The sequence below is a fragment of the Actinia tenebrosa genome, unplaced genomic scaffold, assembly GCF_029948245.1.
Source record: "Actinia tenebrosa isolate PJP-AT-01 unplaced genomic scaffold, QUT_ActTen_1.0 PGA_scaffold11__36_contigs__length_13525064, whole genome shotgun sequence".
NCBI classification, from domain to species: Eukaryota; Metazoa; Cnidaria; class Anthozoa; order Actiniaria; family Actiniidae; genus Actinia; species Actinia tenebrosa.
Window position 1 is genome coordinate 2,842,508 of NW_028292571.1, and position 19,658 is coordinate 2,862,165.

Here is a 19,658-nt window from a genome sequence, read left to right on the forward strand (position 1 = left end):
CTAGCAAAGGGAGTATTCACAGATTTCCAGATCCTTGTGGTTACATTCAAATTTACTCATGCTATTTCGATATTGCAAAATTTTCTTTCCTTGTGGCAGGTTTAAATCCAAAGCCAACATCCCTTTACATCCAGCGTATCGAATCTGATAAGCTGACGGTACCTTACGTAAGCCCAAGCTATCTGCTACCTAAAAGGATCAGTAAGAAAAACAGTCAGTTTGGTACCAACTATAAATAACGCAATCTTCACTGGCGATTGCACAAATTGCGAATGGCAAACACTGCCTTCCATACACAATCTTTAAAGTACGTGACATTGGAAATTTTCCATTCAAAATTTAAAAAAATAGGTTGATAGCAACCTATACGTTCTCTGACAAATACTTGACAATAGGTCATGATATTGTGTAACTCTTACATTTTTGGCTAGGGCTAGGCTAATTTTCCCGACTCCATCAGAGAAAACGTATGTTCCACTCCTAAATTTGCCGCAGCATTCGAAGAACTCGTCACTGTATTGTATCTCTATTTCCTTGATTTGTTTGGTTTCAACTCCTTCATCTATGCTCACTTTAACAGACTCTTTAGTCGATGAGAAACACTGTCCCATCCGGGACACATATGTTGCTACGCATGTAATTGTTTCCAGCTCCCCAAGAGATTGTCTGATGTCTCCTGCTCCATACTTGCCATCAAAAGCATAAAGCCACGCTCCGTGATCTCGCAGCTGGCTGTTCGAGCATGCAAGAAATTCAAAATGGCGACCACATAGGTGAATTCCTTTCTTTAGAAGATTCACTACACGTGTTTCCAGAACATCTTTAAGACTTTCTGCAAAGGAAGAAAGTTTGGAGAAATCTTCTTCCCGGAATGCAATGCGCATGGCGTACTTGTGGCCATACTGCCTTATGACGCGGTTTTCAGCGACGAGCTCCGGCTGAACCAAAAAGTCCTGGGTCGGGGTGACGATAATTCGAGGAACATACACGTAGTGTTTGGGTAACTCAAAATCTAATGCTGTTTTTCTTTTGAATTTGCCAAACAGAAACTGCTCCAAGACGGTCTCCATGGGACAGAACCTGTTACTGTCTACAAAGGCGATCAGCTGGTACAAGGCACGACAAATCTGGGAAATGAAAACAAAATGGAAGTTCAAAGAAAAAAAAAAAATAAAATGATCTCCCAACAGATGGTAATGACTAAACAAATATAAAACGATTGTTTATAGACTTTCTCCGTTTTTATTAAGATTACAGATTCTTTCAGTCTTCTGTTTTATTTATTATTTTTTGTCGTCATCGTCATTATTGGTTGATACTATTCTTCCCGGTAGACCGAGGCAGTTGTGATTTTTTAATCGCCTTCGTAGCGGCGAAGAAGTGAAGTGGATAAGGATAAGGATCTTACCCCTGACAATCAAAAATTAGTTAAAGACACTGTTAACTCTTTCATTTCTGATGGCTCTTTACCCTCCACTGCTAAAAACCTTTTTGTTATTACTCCTCGTACTTCTCACGTCTATTTTCTTCCTAAGATTCACAAAGCTAACAACCCTGGCCGTCCTATTGTTTCTGCTTGTAGTTGTCCTACCGAACTCATCTCTAGCTATCTAGATTCTCTCATGCTGCCTATTGTTCAGTCTTTACCTACTTATATTAAGGATACTAATCACGCTCTTAGTATTTTTAATGATTTTCGCTTTCCTGATAACTCTTCTAAGCTTTTGTTTACTATGGATGTCAAATCTTTGTATACTGTTATTCCTAATGATGAGGGCCTTCGTGCTCTTCAGCATTTTTTCGATCTTCGTCCTGTCCTCGAGCCCAGCACTCCCACTTTGTTACGCTTAGCTGAACTTGTTCTTACTCTTAATTGTTTTTCTTTCGGCGATCGGTATTATCGGCAGGTAAACGGTGTTGCTATGGGTACTAAGATGGGCCCTAGTTATGCCAATTTGTTTGTTGGTGATATCGAAAACCTTGTTTTTCAACAATATACTGGACCTAAACCTGAGTTTTTTGGACGGTATATTGATGATTGTATTGGTGCTACTTCTTGTTCGCGTAATGACTTTGATTCTTTCATCTCTTTTGTTAACTCTTTTCACCCTGCCTTAGACTTTACGTGGGAGGTTAGTGAAACATCAGTCACTTTCCTTGACATCTTGCTTAGTGTTAATGACGACCGTCTTAGCACTAGTGTCCATTACAAACCTACTGACTCTCATTCTTATTTACTCTACTCGTCTTCTCATCCTAAGCACACTCTTAACGCTATTCCGTTCTCGCAATTTCTTCGTCTTCGTCGTTTGTGTAGTGATGATCTTGATTTTTCTGTTAAATGTTCTGAGATGCGTTCCTTCTTCCTTAAGCGTAATTATCCTGCTCATGTTATTGATCGCGCCATTCGTAAAGTTTCTACTATTGATCGTACCACCGCTCTCACTCCTCACACTCGTCCCTCTAATGACCGCATTCCTTTCACTCTTACGTATCATCCTATTAACATTTCCATTAAACCCATTGTTAACCGCAACTTTTCTCTGCTTGACTCTCATACTCGCACTTCTGCTATTTTCAACAACCGCCCTCTCTTTTCCTATAAACGTGATCGTAATCTCCGTTCTTTCTTGGTCAAGGGAGTTCTTCCCTCTAACAAAGAACCTGGTACTTTTCGCTGTTCTCGTAAACGTTGTTATACTTGTCCTCACATAGCTTCTCACACTTCTGTTGTCGGTCCTAAATCAACTGTTAAAATCACTGACCATTTTGTTTGTACCACTTCTAATGTTGTATATTGTATTAAATGTACCCGCTGTAATCTTTTGTATGTGGGCGAGACTGGCCGCCGTCTTGGTGATCGCATTTGCAATCATCTTTATGATATTCGCAATAACGATCCCACCAAACCAGTTTCCCGCCATTTTAATCTAGCTAACCATTCTCTTTCTGACTTCATTGTTTTCGGTCTTTCTTTGCTTAACGGCAACAATGATTGTCGCAAGACCAAAGAAATGCGGCTTATTCACCTATTGGGCACTCTTAGTCCCAACGGGATTAATGAACGCTTTATTTTCAACTAACCTTTTCTTTTGTCTTTTGATTGTTTGTTTTTGTTTCCTTGCCTACCTTGCTCTCATTGGTTTCATTTGTCTTATTCTATCATATATACACTCCTTTCTACCACTTCTTTCTCTTTTACTCCGACGAAGGACTAGCGTCCGAAACGTCAGTAAGTTTTTTCATCTTTTCACGGTGTATACTTTACCTTTTCATCATTACTGTTTCATTAGAAACACCGACGCAGCTCACACTAGTTTTTAGCTAGTTATATCTTCGTAGCGTCTGTTATGTTATCCGCAAGTACATTTCAAATCGACCACGTGATGCCAATGTTGTACCACGAGGACAAGTTTTTTACTCCACGTGATTAAAATTCAGTCAAGGCGATTAAAAAATCACAACTACTTCGGTCTACTTGGAAGAGTAGTAGAGTGGTTTTATTGTGCTTGTGAAAGAAGACGTAATTCCGTTGTTTTCTTTTGGTTTTAGAATTTTAGAACTAACCTGCGAAGGTTGCAGTGTTCGGCTTCGACGAGAAACGGCATCATCTGGTGCTACAGCACTTCTTAGTAGATCATAGAACTTTCGACTTAGTCGATCAGTAACTTTAAATCCCCGAGATAGCAAACATTCCAGTGCATAAGCCACTTCGAAGCTGTCGAATTTGGGTTTAACTGGAACCTCACTTCGACCACATGGTTTTTTGGTCTTCATGGCAACGAAGTACACTGTGCGACCTTAAAATGTGGCATAAAAATCGAAGGTTAGTCTCTTTGCTTTCCTTTTCATTTCAGGATATTATCATTAGAACTAAAAGTTTAAATTCAAGTTTACCTCGACTAACGAAAGAGTAAGAAGACAAATAAATGCTGAACGAGCGAGTGTGTATCAATAAGAGTGTGAGTAAATGCACTAAGTTTGAATGTTAATGAGAAGTAACTCACTTAGGGTTCCTAATCGTTTAATCAGTTCCATTGTTCGATCGTTTTTCTTTGAAGATTCAAAGCGAAGTCTCAGAACAGAGCTCTTTCCCAGAACCTCTTGGGTGCAATTTAGGAAACTGACACATCGAATCTCGTTGGTTTTGTCAAGTACTTCCTCTGAACGGATAGAAGAACATGAAATATTATAATTGCTATTCAAACATTTCTACCCACCTTACCCACCCACCCACCTATTCACCCACCCACCCACCTACCTATCTCACCTACCTAGCTACCTTACCTACCTACCAATCTTACCTACCTACCTTACCTACCTTACATACTTACCTACCTACCTACCCTCCCACCTACCAACCTACCCACCTACCTACCTCCCTACCTACCTACCCACCTACCTACCTACCTACCTACCTTCCCACCTACCTACCTCCCTACCCACCTACCTACCTCCCTCCCTCCCTACCCACCTTCCCACCTACCTATCTACCTACCTACTACCCACTTACCCACCTACCTACCTACCTACTACCCACCATCAAACCTGCCGACTTCTTCCTTCTTCCCCAGTCAACCTTCCCCACCTCGCAATTTGTCTGTCTGTCCGTCCTATATAGTCCAAACTTGTATCGTTTCGACACACGTTAACTTACCTATTTTAGTTACTTTCGGTGGTCGAATAAGTGGCAAATACAGATCAATCCGATCGTTATTTTCATCCACCAGAATATAATCTTCAAACTGTTTGTACTCGAATTCGATTCGCATCTCAACTCCAGCCATAGGTAACAAAAGGAAGCCGGCAAAATCATTGTTTTTCCGACGGAATGCGAGGGTCAATTCCTTGGTATCGTGTACGAATTCACTGTAAACAACCCCATCCTCGATTAAATGAACGTCATCAACGGTAGTATAATGTTCTACGAAAGTCCCTCGATTGAAGAAGCTCCCAAAACTGCAAGATATGGGCTGCAAACCATGTCTCGACGTTTCCGCTTTGTATCGAAAGGTGTCTCGCATATTCTCGCATGATTCCATCCAGTAGGGATATCCTGGACTGCAAATTCTAGTACACCATTCTTGTCGGATCTTTTCGAAGGCAGAAGGCTTTGAACCATCTCGGAAGTTCAGCTTGTATTTGATATACTCTTTATCATGGTCTTGACCAGTCCGAGATTCACTATCACTTGTTCTTCCCATCGTGAAGATATTTCTCAGTTTTGTCTCAAAGTCTTGCAGACGTCGAGGTATACTAGAGTTTCTGGCCATCGAGGAATCGCCCATTCTTTCATTCGATAGTCCTCCAACAACTTTGATTTCAAAATCAAAACCAGGTTTTTTAGCATTTTTCTTCGGCTTGGGGACGAATTTTCTCCTCGGCCGAGATGCCATGCTCGTATTTTATCACGAACGAGCAAACTTAAAATAAAAAAATCATTCGCTTCTAAAAAAACAAGCTTTGTACATGATATATCCAGCTATTATAAAAATATTCCACAATAAAATAGTATCAAAATCTTTAAACATCGTTCGGATTAGAAAAATTTTCCACTAGTTTCTCGGAATGTTTATATCTCGATTTCCGGGAAAAACCCATGACGTCATTGTGCCCGATTTCCAAGAAATTGCATAAATATTTATAAACAGAAATTTTAATCTTTTACATAAAAAATATGATTTGCTACGTAGTATATTAAATCATGGGATAATTATGTTTGAATAGATCGTTATCGTATTAGTATTTTACGGTTTTTATGTATAAAATAGTTTTCTTGAATAGATTTTATGCGAGGCACTCAACAATTTCCACAGGAAGCCCAGCTGGAGATAGTGGAAAAATATATTAATGATAAAATATAAACAAACTTGAAATGTCTGACATTTGATTTCATATTGAATATAAAAGAGATATCAGCAGCCAAGATTTTATTCCCGTCTAGTGGAAGAGAATCTAGGAAACAGATTATTGACTGAATGATTATTTATTCAGTCAAGACTCAAACTGAGAAAGACAAAGACAACCATTTTACTTGGGCTTAGGCCACCTTTCTGGGCTTACTTTCTATATTCATATTATACAAGTTTTATTATTTGCATGTCTTACAGTTCATCAATTGTTTATTCTAATATCATTTTATCAAAAGTAGGCTCCCTGTGGTTTAACAAAATACATTTGACTTGCCATTCATAAAATGTTGCGGGCTTAGGCTCATTTAAAAAAAAACACAAAAAAACAAAACAGAACAAAACAAGAGCAGAAATTAGAATAACAAAACAAGCAACTACTGGATTTTAGGCTAAGCCCAAACATTCTAGGAATTGTGGTATTTTAAGAGTTGTGAAATGCTTGAGCGACTAGAGTGTTGCATGAGAGGACGGTATAATAACCAAAACTATGTAAATAAGAGTAAATAGTTTAATATTTGAATGTGTAGTAATGCTTCTGAAATATTTGTTATCCTTTCTAGTAAAGGAAGAGTTGCGTTTCCTTTGCTTAGTTTGGATTTAAAACTGTTATAACTGTTATGTATGACTGCTAACTGTTAGTTATATAGATGCAGGATGTCTAGGTAGCGTGATATTTAGTAGTAAACCACGGATTGACATTTGTATCTATTTAATATGTTTGTTTATATAATATTGGCTATGGAATGCACTGTTTTTTTGCTGCATGTCCCTTGCAGTGGGACTGTAAATATGATAATAATAATAATAATAAAATTTATAATAACCTTAATAAAGAGATTATGAATATAAAATAACAAATATATGTACAAATTACTTATTTATCGATAAAAACATATTTGTAAAATATAACAAGCCTATATCGCTTCGAAAGCGATGATGTTTCGGCCCGTTATCTATTTATTGTGTGGCATTGCTGTATAAAGAATTTTGTTCTTGCTTTGGTAATGATTGGGTCTCCTGTATATTGAAAATGGCAGACAAGAGCGATCTCGCGGTACACTTTCACGTTGAAAAGTCTTACGCAAATTTCGATGGAAACATTTGTTATAAAATTCTCTTGGACGAAACACATCGTAATTAAGTTTTTTGAAGATTTTAGTGGTTCTTGCTTTGAAACATCGTAGTGTTTTGGGGGAAATCAGGGCAACGTACATACATATAACGTCTCGCCGAACAAATGAGAGATCCGACAATAGATATAAACAATGATCGAGTATCGCAGAGAGCAGAGTACAAAGTGCAAAATATTTTGGCACATGAGCATTACTGTACGCGCTATGTTGAATGTAGGATACTTTTTAAACCTTCTTTCTGCTCTTTGACATTTATGGTAAATGTATTTAGCTCTTATATCGTAACTTGAAGAAAATGCGAAAGTCTCAATTCGAACGAAAAGATACAAGGCTTGTCTTTGACCAGTGCGCCGTCACTTTTCAATAACTTACCTACTTGGCGACTTGGACCTAGATACTGACTTAGGAATAAAATACGCATTGTCGTAGGGTTAATCAATAATATATTTTTTTCCAAAAAATGGCGTCATGCGAAAGGGCATAATATAGTCTACACAACTACCTCAGAGAAGATTTCACCGCAACTCTCCGAAATACTCCGCATGGTGAAATGTTTTACATTTTCCCATTGCTTATGATGGAAACGGCATATGATTGGATTAGGTGCAAAACTCTGACAGCTAAATGACACGCACGGAGACTATTATGGGCCGGCAAACCGAATGTTGTGATCGTTTCGGCCTGAGGGCCGAAACAAAAAAACAATTAAAAGTTGTTTTTTTTTTAAATTGAATATATATTTAAATGTTAATCTAAGTAGAAGACTTAATGGCTCCTTGGACAGTGTCAATGTCAATAATAATAATAATAATAATAATAATAATAATAATAATAATAATAATAATAATAATGATAAAATATAATAACTCTATAGGCCTTACGTATATATAGATATCAAGCAAAATAATAACAATAATGTAATAATAATTATAAGTTTGTAAATCATTAAAAAAAAAAAAAATAATAATAAAATATTTACATTATGTACTTTGTGAAAATTTAAAGAGAAAAAGTTACTATTTACAAAAAACTAGAAAAAAACAAAATGAAAAACAAGCATTATAAAAAAGTCTAAAATTATCTAATATCGGCAAGGTTAGTATTAATGCTAAAGTCCAATAGAAAGTCACTTTCGTTGTTCTTATAAAAAGGAGTGCGGGAGCCTCTAATGCATGTAATTACAGCTTTCAAAATCTCAAACGACAACTTTGTTCTAATATATGTTATTGTGTCAGAATAGCTTTGTCCAGTTTTGTTCGCCAGTTTATCCGCTAGAGTTTTTAGGAAAATTTGGCTTTCCTTGCCCATACCACCATTGGTCCCAAAGATAAGCGGTGTAAATGAACCCATTTCCACTTCCAGAACTCTCTGTTGATATTTTCTTTTCTTTTCTTGCTCTTGTTCGTTGAATATTGATGAGGTGGTTTTCTTCTGGTTGCACTTGGAGTTGACATGCGACACTCGTACGTCAAAAAATGCTGTCACTCCTCGTTGCCAGAATGCCCCCGCTTTGATATCCAGGCGTGCATCTTCGCTTGTAGTCGTGGATTTTAGGTTAAACCGTTCTCCATTCAGTGGAATCAGCCGAGGCTCGGCTTGGACGTTATGGCAGACTTTGCTCAAGAGAGTGGTTAAAAAGTCGCGAACATTGTCATGTCTTTGGGCAATGAAGCCTCCTTTCTTGCAGGATAACGCGTGATTGACGTCGAAAGACGAGCCACATGGACAAGTCAAAGGTAGATCACTTAGGGGCATGTTATATCGTAAGCGCAAGGCATCTCTAAATTCTTGCTTGTTGAGGGTTAGGCCTTGGTTGTCATAAGGAATAGTGTTTAACCAGGAACTTGCATCTTTATCTCTTGCTTGATCGATGTAAGTTGCCATTTCTGGATTCATCATACCGTCGATGCGCTCGATTTTCGACTTTGTCATAATTGCTTTCAAACTGCGATATTGACTCTTGAGATCCTCTGAGTCCTCCAAAGGTGTTAAATTTTGATCTTTTATAGACTCGGTGTGTCTAGATGTTATTAACTTCGATGCTGCGAATTGTTGAGGCGAATCTTCTTTTAAACAAGGAATGCCCAAACCACCCTGATTTGGAGTTAACGTGACAACTTCGTGCAGTGAATCAGTTAGGGGCTCCTCTTGACCAAAAAGGGTAATAATAATAATAATAATAATAATGATAATGATAACAATAATAATGATAATTTTTTTAAAAATTCTTTTTTTTTTAATTTCTTCTATATATACAATATCTAAATATATTTGCAACCAATTAATAAATAAAATTTAAAAAAAGAGAAAAAGAAAAACTATAATAAAATATACTATAATTAAAAATTATAATAATAATGATAATGATAATGTTAATAATAATAATGATAATAATAATAATGATAATAATAATGATAATAATAATAATAATGATAATAATAATGATAATGATAATAATGATAATAATAATGATAATAATAATAATGATAATAATAATAATGATAATAATAATGATAATAATAATGATAATAATACTAATGATAATAATAATGATAATAATACTAATGATAATAATAATGATAATAATAATGATAATAATAATAATGATAGTAATAATGATAATAATAATGATAATAATAATGATAATAATAATAATGATAATAATAATGATAATAATAATAATGATAATAATAATGATAATAATAATAATGATAATAATAATAATGATAATAATAATTATAATAATAATAATAATAATAATAATGATAACAATAATGATAATAATAATGATAATAATAATAATGATAATAATGATAATAATAGTGATAATAATAATGATAATAATAATGATAATAATGATAATATATAATGATAATAATAATGATAACAATAATGATAAATAATAATGATAATAATAATAATGATAATAATAATGATAATGATAATAATGATAATAATAATAATAATGATAATAATAATGATAATGGTAATAATGATAAGAATAATGATAATAATAATAATGATAATAATAATGATAATAATAATGATAATAATAATGATAATAATACTAATGATAATAATAATGATAATAATACTAATGATAATAATAATGATAATAATAATGATAATAATAATAATGATAGTAATAATGATAATAATAATGATAATAATAATGATAATAATAATAATGATAATAATAATGATAATAGTAACGATAATAATAATAATGATAATAATAATGATAACAATAATGATAATAATAATGATAATAATAATAATGATAATAATAATAGTGATAATAATAATAGTGATAATAATAATGATAATAATAATGATAATGATAATAATGATAATAATAATGATAATAATAATAATGATAATAATAATGATAATGATAATGATAATAATAATAATGATAATAATAATGATAATGATAATAATGATAATAATAATAATGATAATAATAATAATGATAATAATAATGATAATAATAATAATGATAATAATAATAATGATAATAATAATAATAGTAATAATAATAATGATAATGGGATTAACAGTGGATTCCACAGAGTGGCTCTTCTTCCACTGGATTCCAATTGGAATTTAGAAGTCGATTATCGTACTACGTAAATTTAAAACAGGGGCGGATCCATGGGTGGCAAAATAGGTGACAAATCCCCCCCCCCCTTTTGCTCAAATTTCTCAGTATATCGTTAGTAGCAGTCACCCCGCCCTCCCCCCTTTTCCTCGAATTCCTGCTAAAACCCCATTTTTAAAATTACTGAATCCGGCCCTGATAAATCTCTGCTAATGAATAAAATCTACTGCCTGCATCGATCTCAGACGGATCTCAGTATGTTCCGTGGTCCGTCAATCCTCGCTTTATCAGTTCCCTAGGCAGCGCCCATCAGGGCTCGCAAATTACGTCTATACAAACTACGGCGTATAGCCTGGACACAGTCTTGCAAACAAACCGCAAATCATTTTAATTAAACAAAAAATATATAACAACAACAATGTTTCCCATTTCCAAAATGTTTCTATTGATGTTTTTCGTCTGAGAGCAGTTATCTAAACTCGATATACACCTAATAATACACCTAGATCGATTGACCAAAATACATCCATGAGTCGTTCAACTAAACTAATGACACCACACAACGTTTATTTTTTTACATTTTACTTTCTACAATGATTTTGACTTTAAAAAATCAGAAAGTGCCATATCAAACATTGAGTGTCGTATTTTCCTGTGTCTGTTGTCTGCGGGCAGACCCATGAGTTAGCATCGTCCTCGTATCCTTCCTTGATTTTCCAAAAAATTTTCTTTTTTTACATGTCTTTTTTTTCTTTCTTTTCTTTTCTTCTTCAAAAATGTTCATGTCGAATTCGTTATAAAACGACGGCCTTTTTGTTTGCTGCCTTTCCGCACAATCCAAATATGGAATTGATCATACCATATATGGAGTGAGCAGTTTCTCTACTCCAAATTCGACACTAACATATAGAGTAAACACAAGTGCAAAAAAATAGAGAACATAGGAAATTTAAAAGCTATAGAACGAAATGGAGAGAATAAAGAAAGTGTTCTCTTCTTTAGTTTGTTTTTTCTTTTGCATTAGCACTTATCTCCTTCATGGCCATGAAGTTATGCCGTGAAACATTTTAGACAAACGTTAAAGGATCCTTTAATAGACCGTTAAGGTGCAATGTTTTCCCATTTCAGACCACGTGTCATTCCCTTGATAATAAGATTGTTTGAGTTACATCCATATTTCTGTGTCTCAGTTCTCGTATGCAGCCGTTAAACAAACAAATTGTGATACTCCTAGGAATGACACGTTGTCTAAAAATGAGTAAATATTGCACCAAGAAGAATAAGTTCTATTGAACTGGGATCGGGATTGCTTATATAGACCCTTTGCATTGATTTCCTAGAGGAATTATTCTGGGAGACAAAACTGATAGGCTGTCTTTTCAAGTATGCAAAAAAAATCCATTGTTCAGTGACCCCGGAACAATTCCTCTAAGTACTCAATGCAATGGGTCTATTTTTGCAGCGGCAAAAACGAGATTTTGATTTTTGTGATCTTTGTGATTTTGGTCACATAGAAAACAGAATCACTAAGTTGAAATTTGTAATTAGCTAAGCTTTAGGCTTGAAAACTTTGTATTTACACTTTTCAGTTGTCAACGCTACAAGACGAACATGTGTTTGATTAAGAAAAATTCCCGTGATACCGAGCAAAAGTTGAAAGTGCCTGAGGACAACACCATCTGCCTATTTCCTTACATCTCGGTACATTTGGATCAAATATATTAAAGGTCGTAAATTGAAAACACCAGGGCTCACAGTGAGATATTGGGTTGTTGTAAATTGGCGTGACCCATCGTATGAATTGTACTGATTGATTTTGGAATGCACCAATCAACACTAATTATATCTAAGTTATGGATCTGAATCGGAATTGGGAAAACTTCTGCTTCGATTTGTCTGATTTCCTTAGGCATTGGTATTCTTTTAAATTGGTAGATGAATGAGAAACCGACAGATGACAACGTCATTCTCGGCGAAATACCTCGGGCTAATATTTGAATGGAATCTGTATCAGAGTTGTATTGAAATCGATACTTTGGGCTTTAATGTTCCCAGTTTTTTTTTTAAAGTCAAGCTTGCTAGACCGGCAGGCATGCATACTCGCACAACGGTGTTAATCCATTCAACTAAACGCGCGCGAAATTTGAGCTCTTGTGAACAATGTCAGCTGCCGTGAACGGTTTGTTTTTAATGCAATATACAGACAATTCAGTATTGACACTAGCTTTGATTACAAATTATTCCCGGTTAAGATTGTATTTTTTATGACCTGCCCTCTTTGCATAATAGATAAACAAGAGATACGATATTGTTCGTTGTGAAAATGGAGCTTCAACACGGTGAAGATTCCTTGTCAGAGCCTTCTTTTGCACCCAAACGAAAAACCAGTCCACGATTTTCAAGATGCAACGCGATGTTAACCGTTAAGATTGTGATCATTGTCCTTCTCATCGTAGTTTCGTTCATGGCAGGATATTTAGTCCGAAGAGCAATACATCAGGATAAAAACAACGCCAACGCGGACAGAGAATGTCAATATAAATCACCCAAAACGCTCGACGAAACTCCTTTGCAGGAAATGCTTTCCAACTTGTCGCCTAAGAGCATTGAAACAACACTGAGGTACTCATTTATTATCTTATCAATATTTCAAATCATTTGCTACTCAATCATTATTCTTTGCCAATTTTCTTCTTTTTCGCTCTGCAACTTGGCTACTAATAATTGCTTGCATCACCGAGGGAAGTGTCTATTGCTTCCAATAAGAGGTTCGTCTAATTCAGTTTAGTTCTACGACCGGCTATACGACCCGTACCTTCACTATTGAAGCCACTGTCTAAGCATGATAAATGGATCTACATGATACAGCAAGTACTTGCAGTTGATAAAAATAATTTTTCTAATAATCATAAAAACTTATCACCCTTTTAATTTATCTTTCAATATTTCGCATCCAGGGATGCATTCAAGGCATTTTGGGAATTTGTATAGACAAATAATTGCTTTAGCAGCCAAGTCTTTGTCAAAATTTTTTTTGAAGATAAAAAGTTATAAGTGGTAGTACGTGTGTTTTTCTTTAGGCTAACGATCAAGATACGCATCAACTATAATATGTTTGACAGTCGTAAGACACTTGTTCATGGCCGTAACGGTGTGATGGACGCAACAGCAGGCAATATTTTTAAAGATTTCAATGAATTGAAGTGATAATGATTTACACCGTCTTACGACTGCAGCCGTCATCCAACGAAAAATCTTTTTTTCTAGGTGTTCTTTATGTATATATGAAGGCATTAGTTTTTAGATCTTTCAGCACCTTTTGTTATGGTTCACCTTTACCTGATACACTCAAAAACTACTCCGATTACTCGTTAAAATTATACCAAAGACACCACCTCACATCATTAAATCTTTTTCCATTCAACTATATTGTATAGAACGTCGTTTTGGATTTTTTTATAATCATTAAATCCGCACAGGAAAGAAAAATTCTTCAAGAACGTTCACTAGTAGACACGGTTTAGTTTCACCAAGGCGCCAGTTAGATTATCTTTTAAAATGGTGTAATAGTTCTAAGAAACGAAACATATGGTAACATCGTAAAAACTTTTTTAATTAATATTTTAGACTAATGCTGCCTAATTATGAGATCCTTTGATCAGATTGTATAAATGATAAGGAAACTGGTCCAGTATTAACCTTTGTGGTCAGTATTGGACCCATTTATCTCCTTCAGCCATTTCACAGTTCCCTGCGCAGCAGAGTCTTCCTCGTTGGCGATTCTTGGCGATTTATTTTCTCTGCCGAGAATTGCCAACGAGCTGGGGGGAGACTCTGCTAGCAGGGACAATCCGCAGTTGCTCACTTGGCTCATTCTTTGTGTTCTTTCGTTCGTTTATTCGGTATGTTGGATATATTCAAACATGCGCATTACACATCTTGCTACGACGCGAATAATAAATGTTTTGAGCTGAGGAAAAGTTAAGCAGCTAGTTCTTTCTTTCTTTCTTTCTCTATCTCTCTCTCTCTCTCTCTCTCTCTCTCTCTCTCTCTTTTTCTTTCTTTCTTTCTTTCTTTCTTTCTTTCTTTCTTTCTTTCTTTCTTTCTTTCTTTCTTTCTTTCTTTCTTTCTTTCTTTCTTTCTTTCTTTCTTTCTTTCTTTCTTTCTTTTTAAGTGTCAGTCCATTCTTTTGCTTTTACGTTTGTTCGTTTCCTTTCATTCCTTTATTCATCTTTCTCACTCTTTCCTTCTTTTTCATTTCTCTGTTAATAGCTCTCTCTTTTAATCCATTCGAATATGCCAAAATTGCACTCAAAAAATCAGGACACATGATAAAGAATCTAAAATCTGCACACACAAAAAACAATATCCCATTGCATTAAATCATCCAAGTTATTACTGTGTTTTCCTCATAGATTGGATTCGAATCATAACATGTGATAATTGTTAATAACTGTCCCTATGAGGGGGTAAAACCTTGTGAGAATCGACATTCTGCTAGCAAGAATCATATGACAGGCTCTTAGCATAAGCTTTTGTCAGGCCTTAGGGTTTGATCCAACGATTCCGTTTAACGCCTTTCCACCCTTCCACCCTATTGACGTTTCGTCTGGCAAAGCAAAGGCCAAGTTCAGTTGCGGTCGTGGACGGCTAATAATTCTCTGCACTGTAAAACGGGATTGAATCAACTAGGAAAGGAAATCCGAAAATGGTCGTAGAGAGTATAAGCTAATGAAATAGAATTTCTTTAACTATCATTAATTTGCTAAGGCGGTGCCACCTTAACTCATACTGTAAGCGCCCTATACCGTGAACACTTCCACAATTTTTATTTATTTATTTCTTTTTGGCGTCATTTTTTTGGCCACTTGAACGGGCTTTCGCTCTGAAGTTGTAAACGTGCCTGGAATGTTTTCTTATAGGGGGCTTTCATTTACTATCAAATGGAGGGGGCAACAATTACATAATCTTCTTTCAATTTAGATCCTGATACCCCCCCTCCCTCCTAACCACTTTCTCATAATAACGTAACTTTCCTACAATTTTTCCGAACACCCACCCCCGCTAATAATGTGCTAAGTCCCCATAATAATTCGTTGGCTTATGTTCGCGCCAATAATTGCAAGCTCGTGTGTCAAAAACTCTTCAAATTGGAAGATATCCTCTAAGTTCTGAATGTCTTATTCCTTTTAACAGATACTTCACTTCAAAACCACACATCGCTGCATCGTCAAGAAACACTGAACTCGCCAACAACATCAGCTCAACTTGGAAAAGCTACGGCTTCGATACCGTTAAAACGGTCAAATATAACGTCCTTTTGTCTTTCCCGACCAAAAACAAAACCAATGCTGCCTTTATTCTTGATGACAAGGGTGGAGTAAAGTTTGAGACTGCACAGAAGGAAGATATAGTTGATCCTAGCTGCGATTCCCCTGATGCAACTCCACCGTTTAGCGCTTACTCGCCAACAGGACAAGAAACTGTAAGTAAAGCCCACGGTAACGAAAAGCTTTCAAAAAAAATAGTAGTTAAATGATAAATAACCTAATATTAGCATTTACAGTTAAATAACACCTTTTAGGGTCGAAAATGAGACCTCGCGTACCTTTTAGGGTCTCCAGCTGACTCCCGGCTGACTCCGTACCTTTTAGGGTCAGATTTGTTCGTTTTAAAAGATATCAAACGTCATACAAGAATATAATGATTGGAAACGTTGTCATTTTAAATGTGGTCATAACTTTAAGGGTCTGAAATCAACATCTCAGTTAATTCATGCGTACCTTTTAGGGTCATTTTCAAAGTCGAGCCCCACTACCCACTTTTCAAGAGAGTCCCCACCCCCCGGGTATTATGGTCAGCGCTTGTGAAATTATTAACAGTTAACTGACAATTGGCCAAAAAATTAGTGGTTGATTACTGACAATCGGGTACCACCATCCACACCCCCATTAAAGAGAGCCCATGTTGCAAATGGTTCCATTGCATGATCATTTATTTGTTTTTCTAGGGCGAAATTGTTTATGCAAACTATGGAAGTCGTGACGATTTTGAATATTTACGATCAAAGAATATCAACTGCACTGATAAAATTGTTCTGGTTCGTTATGGCCAGGTGTTTAGAGGAGATAAGGTAACAAGATTGTGTATGTTTGTAAATATTTATAACTGAAGTAATAAATTGTTATTATTGTTGTTGTTGTCGTATACTAGTGCAGATTTCGTATGACTGTGAAAAGTTCAGTGCCGTGCCGCAACCGTGATATTTCCTACAGTTTTTATTGGCTTTCTTTTGCTCAATGTATTGGTCTAGCAGTGCCGTGTCCTTGTCGTGACCGTGTCCGCGTCGTGTTCGTGACGTGTTTCGTGCATTTGATTGGATGAAGAGTTCGTGTCTTGCCGTGTATGGCGCGTTTTCGGGTTCAAAATTAGATATGTGTAGCTTGTGCCAATTACTTTTGAATTCATATCTTTTTACCGCTTATTACTTACAAAAACATGCTTGTTTCACTCAAATTACCTTTGAAAACATGTAACCTAGAAGACAACTGACTTTTGAAACTGTTCTTGTGTAAATTATTTTTGAATTCATATCTTTCACCACCATGTATTACTTGCAGAAACACGGATTACTTTTGAAACACGTCTTTCGGCATCACTACTTTAAAAACACTGCTCTTTGCAGCATTATTTATCAAAGACCTTCCTTTCACTAAATGACTTTAACAAAACGAATCCGGTTTGTGCCCGTTTAATACTATCGAAGCTAACACCTCGCTTACGTCTAATACGACGATCCTTTTCAGTTAATTCTTCACATTCCAACATAGCGACTTCCGCTTTGGCTTTCATTCATTACTTGCGAACAGTGATCGCATTACTTGCAAACACAAATTACTTTTGAAACATTTTTGAGCCAGGCGTTCCTGGTCAACTCTGAGCCTGATCATGTGACAAGAGACTAGGAGGAGCGAACTTACACCTTGTAGTATATTTATTTATGTAGTTCTTTATCAAATTTAATATAAATTCGTTATTTAATATCTTTAATCTTCTTGCTTATATTTTTGTTCCATTGTGTCTTTGCCGTTCATTGTTTGTCCTTTCGTTCATTTCGTTGTTTGTGCAGTCTTTATTGTTTGTTTATCTGTGTTTGCTTTTGTCTGTTTGTTTTTTCGCTTCAAAACGGCGTACCTTTGCACTGCCTCGTTTTCTCTCTCTCCTCGCCTCCTCGCTTCCTCGCCTCCTCGCCTCCTCGCCTCCTCGCCTCCTCGCCTCCTCGCCTTCTCGCCCCCTCGCCCCCTCGCCCCCTCACCTCCTCGCCTCCTCGCCTCACTGCCTCCTTGGCTCCTTGCTCCTTTTTCGTGTTTGTTTCTATCTTTCCGACTGATCTCATTCACAGGTTACCAATGCTGCTAATGGAGGTGCAAAAGCGGTCCTCATATTCAACGACCCAAAAGACTTTGCTCCAGTCCCCGACAAAGATCTTTACCCTGATGGCTGGTGGCTTCCAAGGTCTGGGGTCCAGAGAGGCTCTGTATTACTGGGTACAGGAGACCCCCTCACTCCCAGGTACCCAGCAAAAGGTAATGAATATTCTCCAATTTTTCCACTTTCTCTGGGCATGCGCAGTATAAATGTATCTTCTTTTTCTTCATTTTTTGTTACATTTGGATTTTGATTATCTTAGTTTAGTATAAATACACAGGTGATTATTGAAAATCACGCGCGCTGATTGGTCGAGAAACTCAAATTATCACACGATAATCACCTCCAGCGATAATCCAAAATGGCGGCCAGCCGCTTTGTTGCTGTTACTGGAAAAAAAAAAGTCTTTCATCTTCTTTTTTTTCCTTTTTTTGAAAGAATCACCTGTGTATTTATACTAAAACAATTATTCACCTCAGGCTCAGTGAATATCGGGAATAATAACCTCAACTTCGTTTCGGTCATTATGCCCGATATACACTTTGTCTTCGGCGAATAATTGTTAAATATTCATTGTCTATATGTAGAGACAGACTGAAAGACAGACAGACCAAAAACGATCAAGGAGAAATTCGACGACTATGCACAGATATATAGATTTTATGATTAGGATAATAATTTTACTAGTGAAGATATAAATTTTATCTGCTACTATTTGTTATGAAAATATTCATATTATTAAATAATTGTTTCAGAGGGCGTCTATAGAAGTAAAACAGCGGAAATAGCTCTACCAAAGATTCCTGCACACCCTATATCTGCTAGAGATGCCGAGAGATTTTTAAGGTAAATTGGCTTACACGAGGACATTCAACTTTTAGCTGAATCTATTGTGCAACTCAAACGAATCTATTGTGATTTTTCAAACGTTTTGCTAGGGGTCGGTGTTTTCCGGCAAAACTAAAGCTTGTCCTAAGGCTCGAACACACGATTCTTAATCGTTGCGCGCAACGTTTCACGCAACCAGGAAGTTCTCCGCTTTTGTACACACCACGGGAACCGTTGCGAGATCTACTTTTGCACCGTTGCGCGCAGCTAGTTTCAACGACAGTACACGATGCAGAAAGAACAGCTGAACAGCATCAAAAAGTAATTTTTACTCTGAAGGTTACTTTACGTTGCGCTCAACAATAACTGTTGCAGTGAGATACGGGCCTTGACATGCTTTCCCCATGTGGACGAGCCAACGTAGTTTTTCTCCTATCTTCAATTTTCTTTCTTTAATTTTCACTTACGACCACAGGAAAAAAGCCTGCACCGGTAGAGCTGCGGATGCTTTAGGACGATCATTAATATTAGACTGAAAATTGTTATTATATTTTCGTGGTTTCGTGTTTTTATTTTTAGTCTAATGAGAGGACCCGCCGCTCCAGATTCATGGCAAGGAGGGATCAACGTTACTTATAAACTGGGACCAGGGTTCAAGATTGCAAACTGGTACTGATGTGAACTCATTAACTGAAACTTTAGGATCGCATAGGATATACAGTAAACTATATTGACGGATCCATGTAGGATGGTGGT

The 19,658-nt window shown here is 36.1% G+C and overlaps 3 protein-coding genes across 4 annotated transcripts in view; 1 reads left to right on the forward strand and 2 right to left on the reverse strand.

The window, feature by feature from the left end:
- Positions 1 to 5,561, reverse strand: LOC148912347 (uncharacterized). The gene is made up of 5 exons (XM_089027481.1): positions 4,658 to 5,561; positions 4,008 to 4,163; positions 3,568 to 3,800; positions 420 to 1,127; positions 1 to 189 (listed from the first exon to the last, which is right to left on the reverse strand). The coding sequence occupies exons 1-5, from the start codon at positions 5,394 to 5,396 to the stop codon at positions 1 to 3; spliced, it is 2,025 nt and encodes a 674-aa protein (XP_088883607.1). The 5' UTR covers positions 5,397 to 5,561.
- LOC116292985 (N-acetylated-alpha-linked acidic dipeptidase 2) overlaps positions 3,707 to 19,658 on the forward strand; it is a 25,988-nt gene continuing 10,036 nt past the window's right edge. Inside the window, exons 1-6 of one of the 2 annotated variants that reach the window (XM_031700356.2) lie at positions 3,707 to 3,826; positions 15,843 to 16,131; positions 16,657 to 16,779; positions 18,049 to 18,232; positions 18,830 to 18,920; positions 19,482 to 19,571. In XM_031700356.2, coding sequence (XP_031556216.1) covers positions 3,759 to 3,826; positions 15,843 to 16,131; positions 16,657 to 16,779; positions 18,049 to 18,232; positions 18,830 to 18,920; positions 19,482 to 19,571 — 845 coding nt within the window. In that variant the 5' untranslated portion in view covers positions 3,707 to 3,758. Of the gene's footprint in view, positions 3,827 to 12,853; positions 13,269 to 15,842; positions 16,132 to 16,656; positions 16,780 to 18,048; positions 18,233 to 18,829; positions 18,921 to 19,481; positions 19,572 to 19,658 lie in introns of those variants that run through there. The other variant, XM_031700354.2, reaches the window with a different exon arrangement.
- Positions 8,034 to 9,202, reverse strand: LOC148912348 (uncharacterized; the record flags this gene model as incomplete). The annotated part of the gene is made up of 1 exon (XM_089027538.1): positions 8,034 to 9,202. A coding segment is annotated over one exon (1,080 nt), but the record flags the coding sequence as incomplete, so codon positions are not given.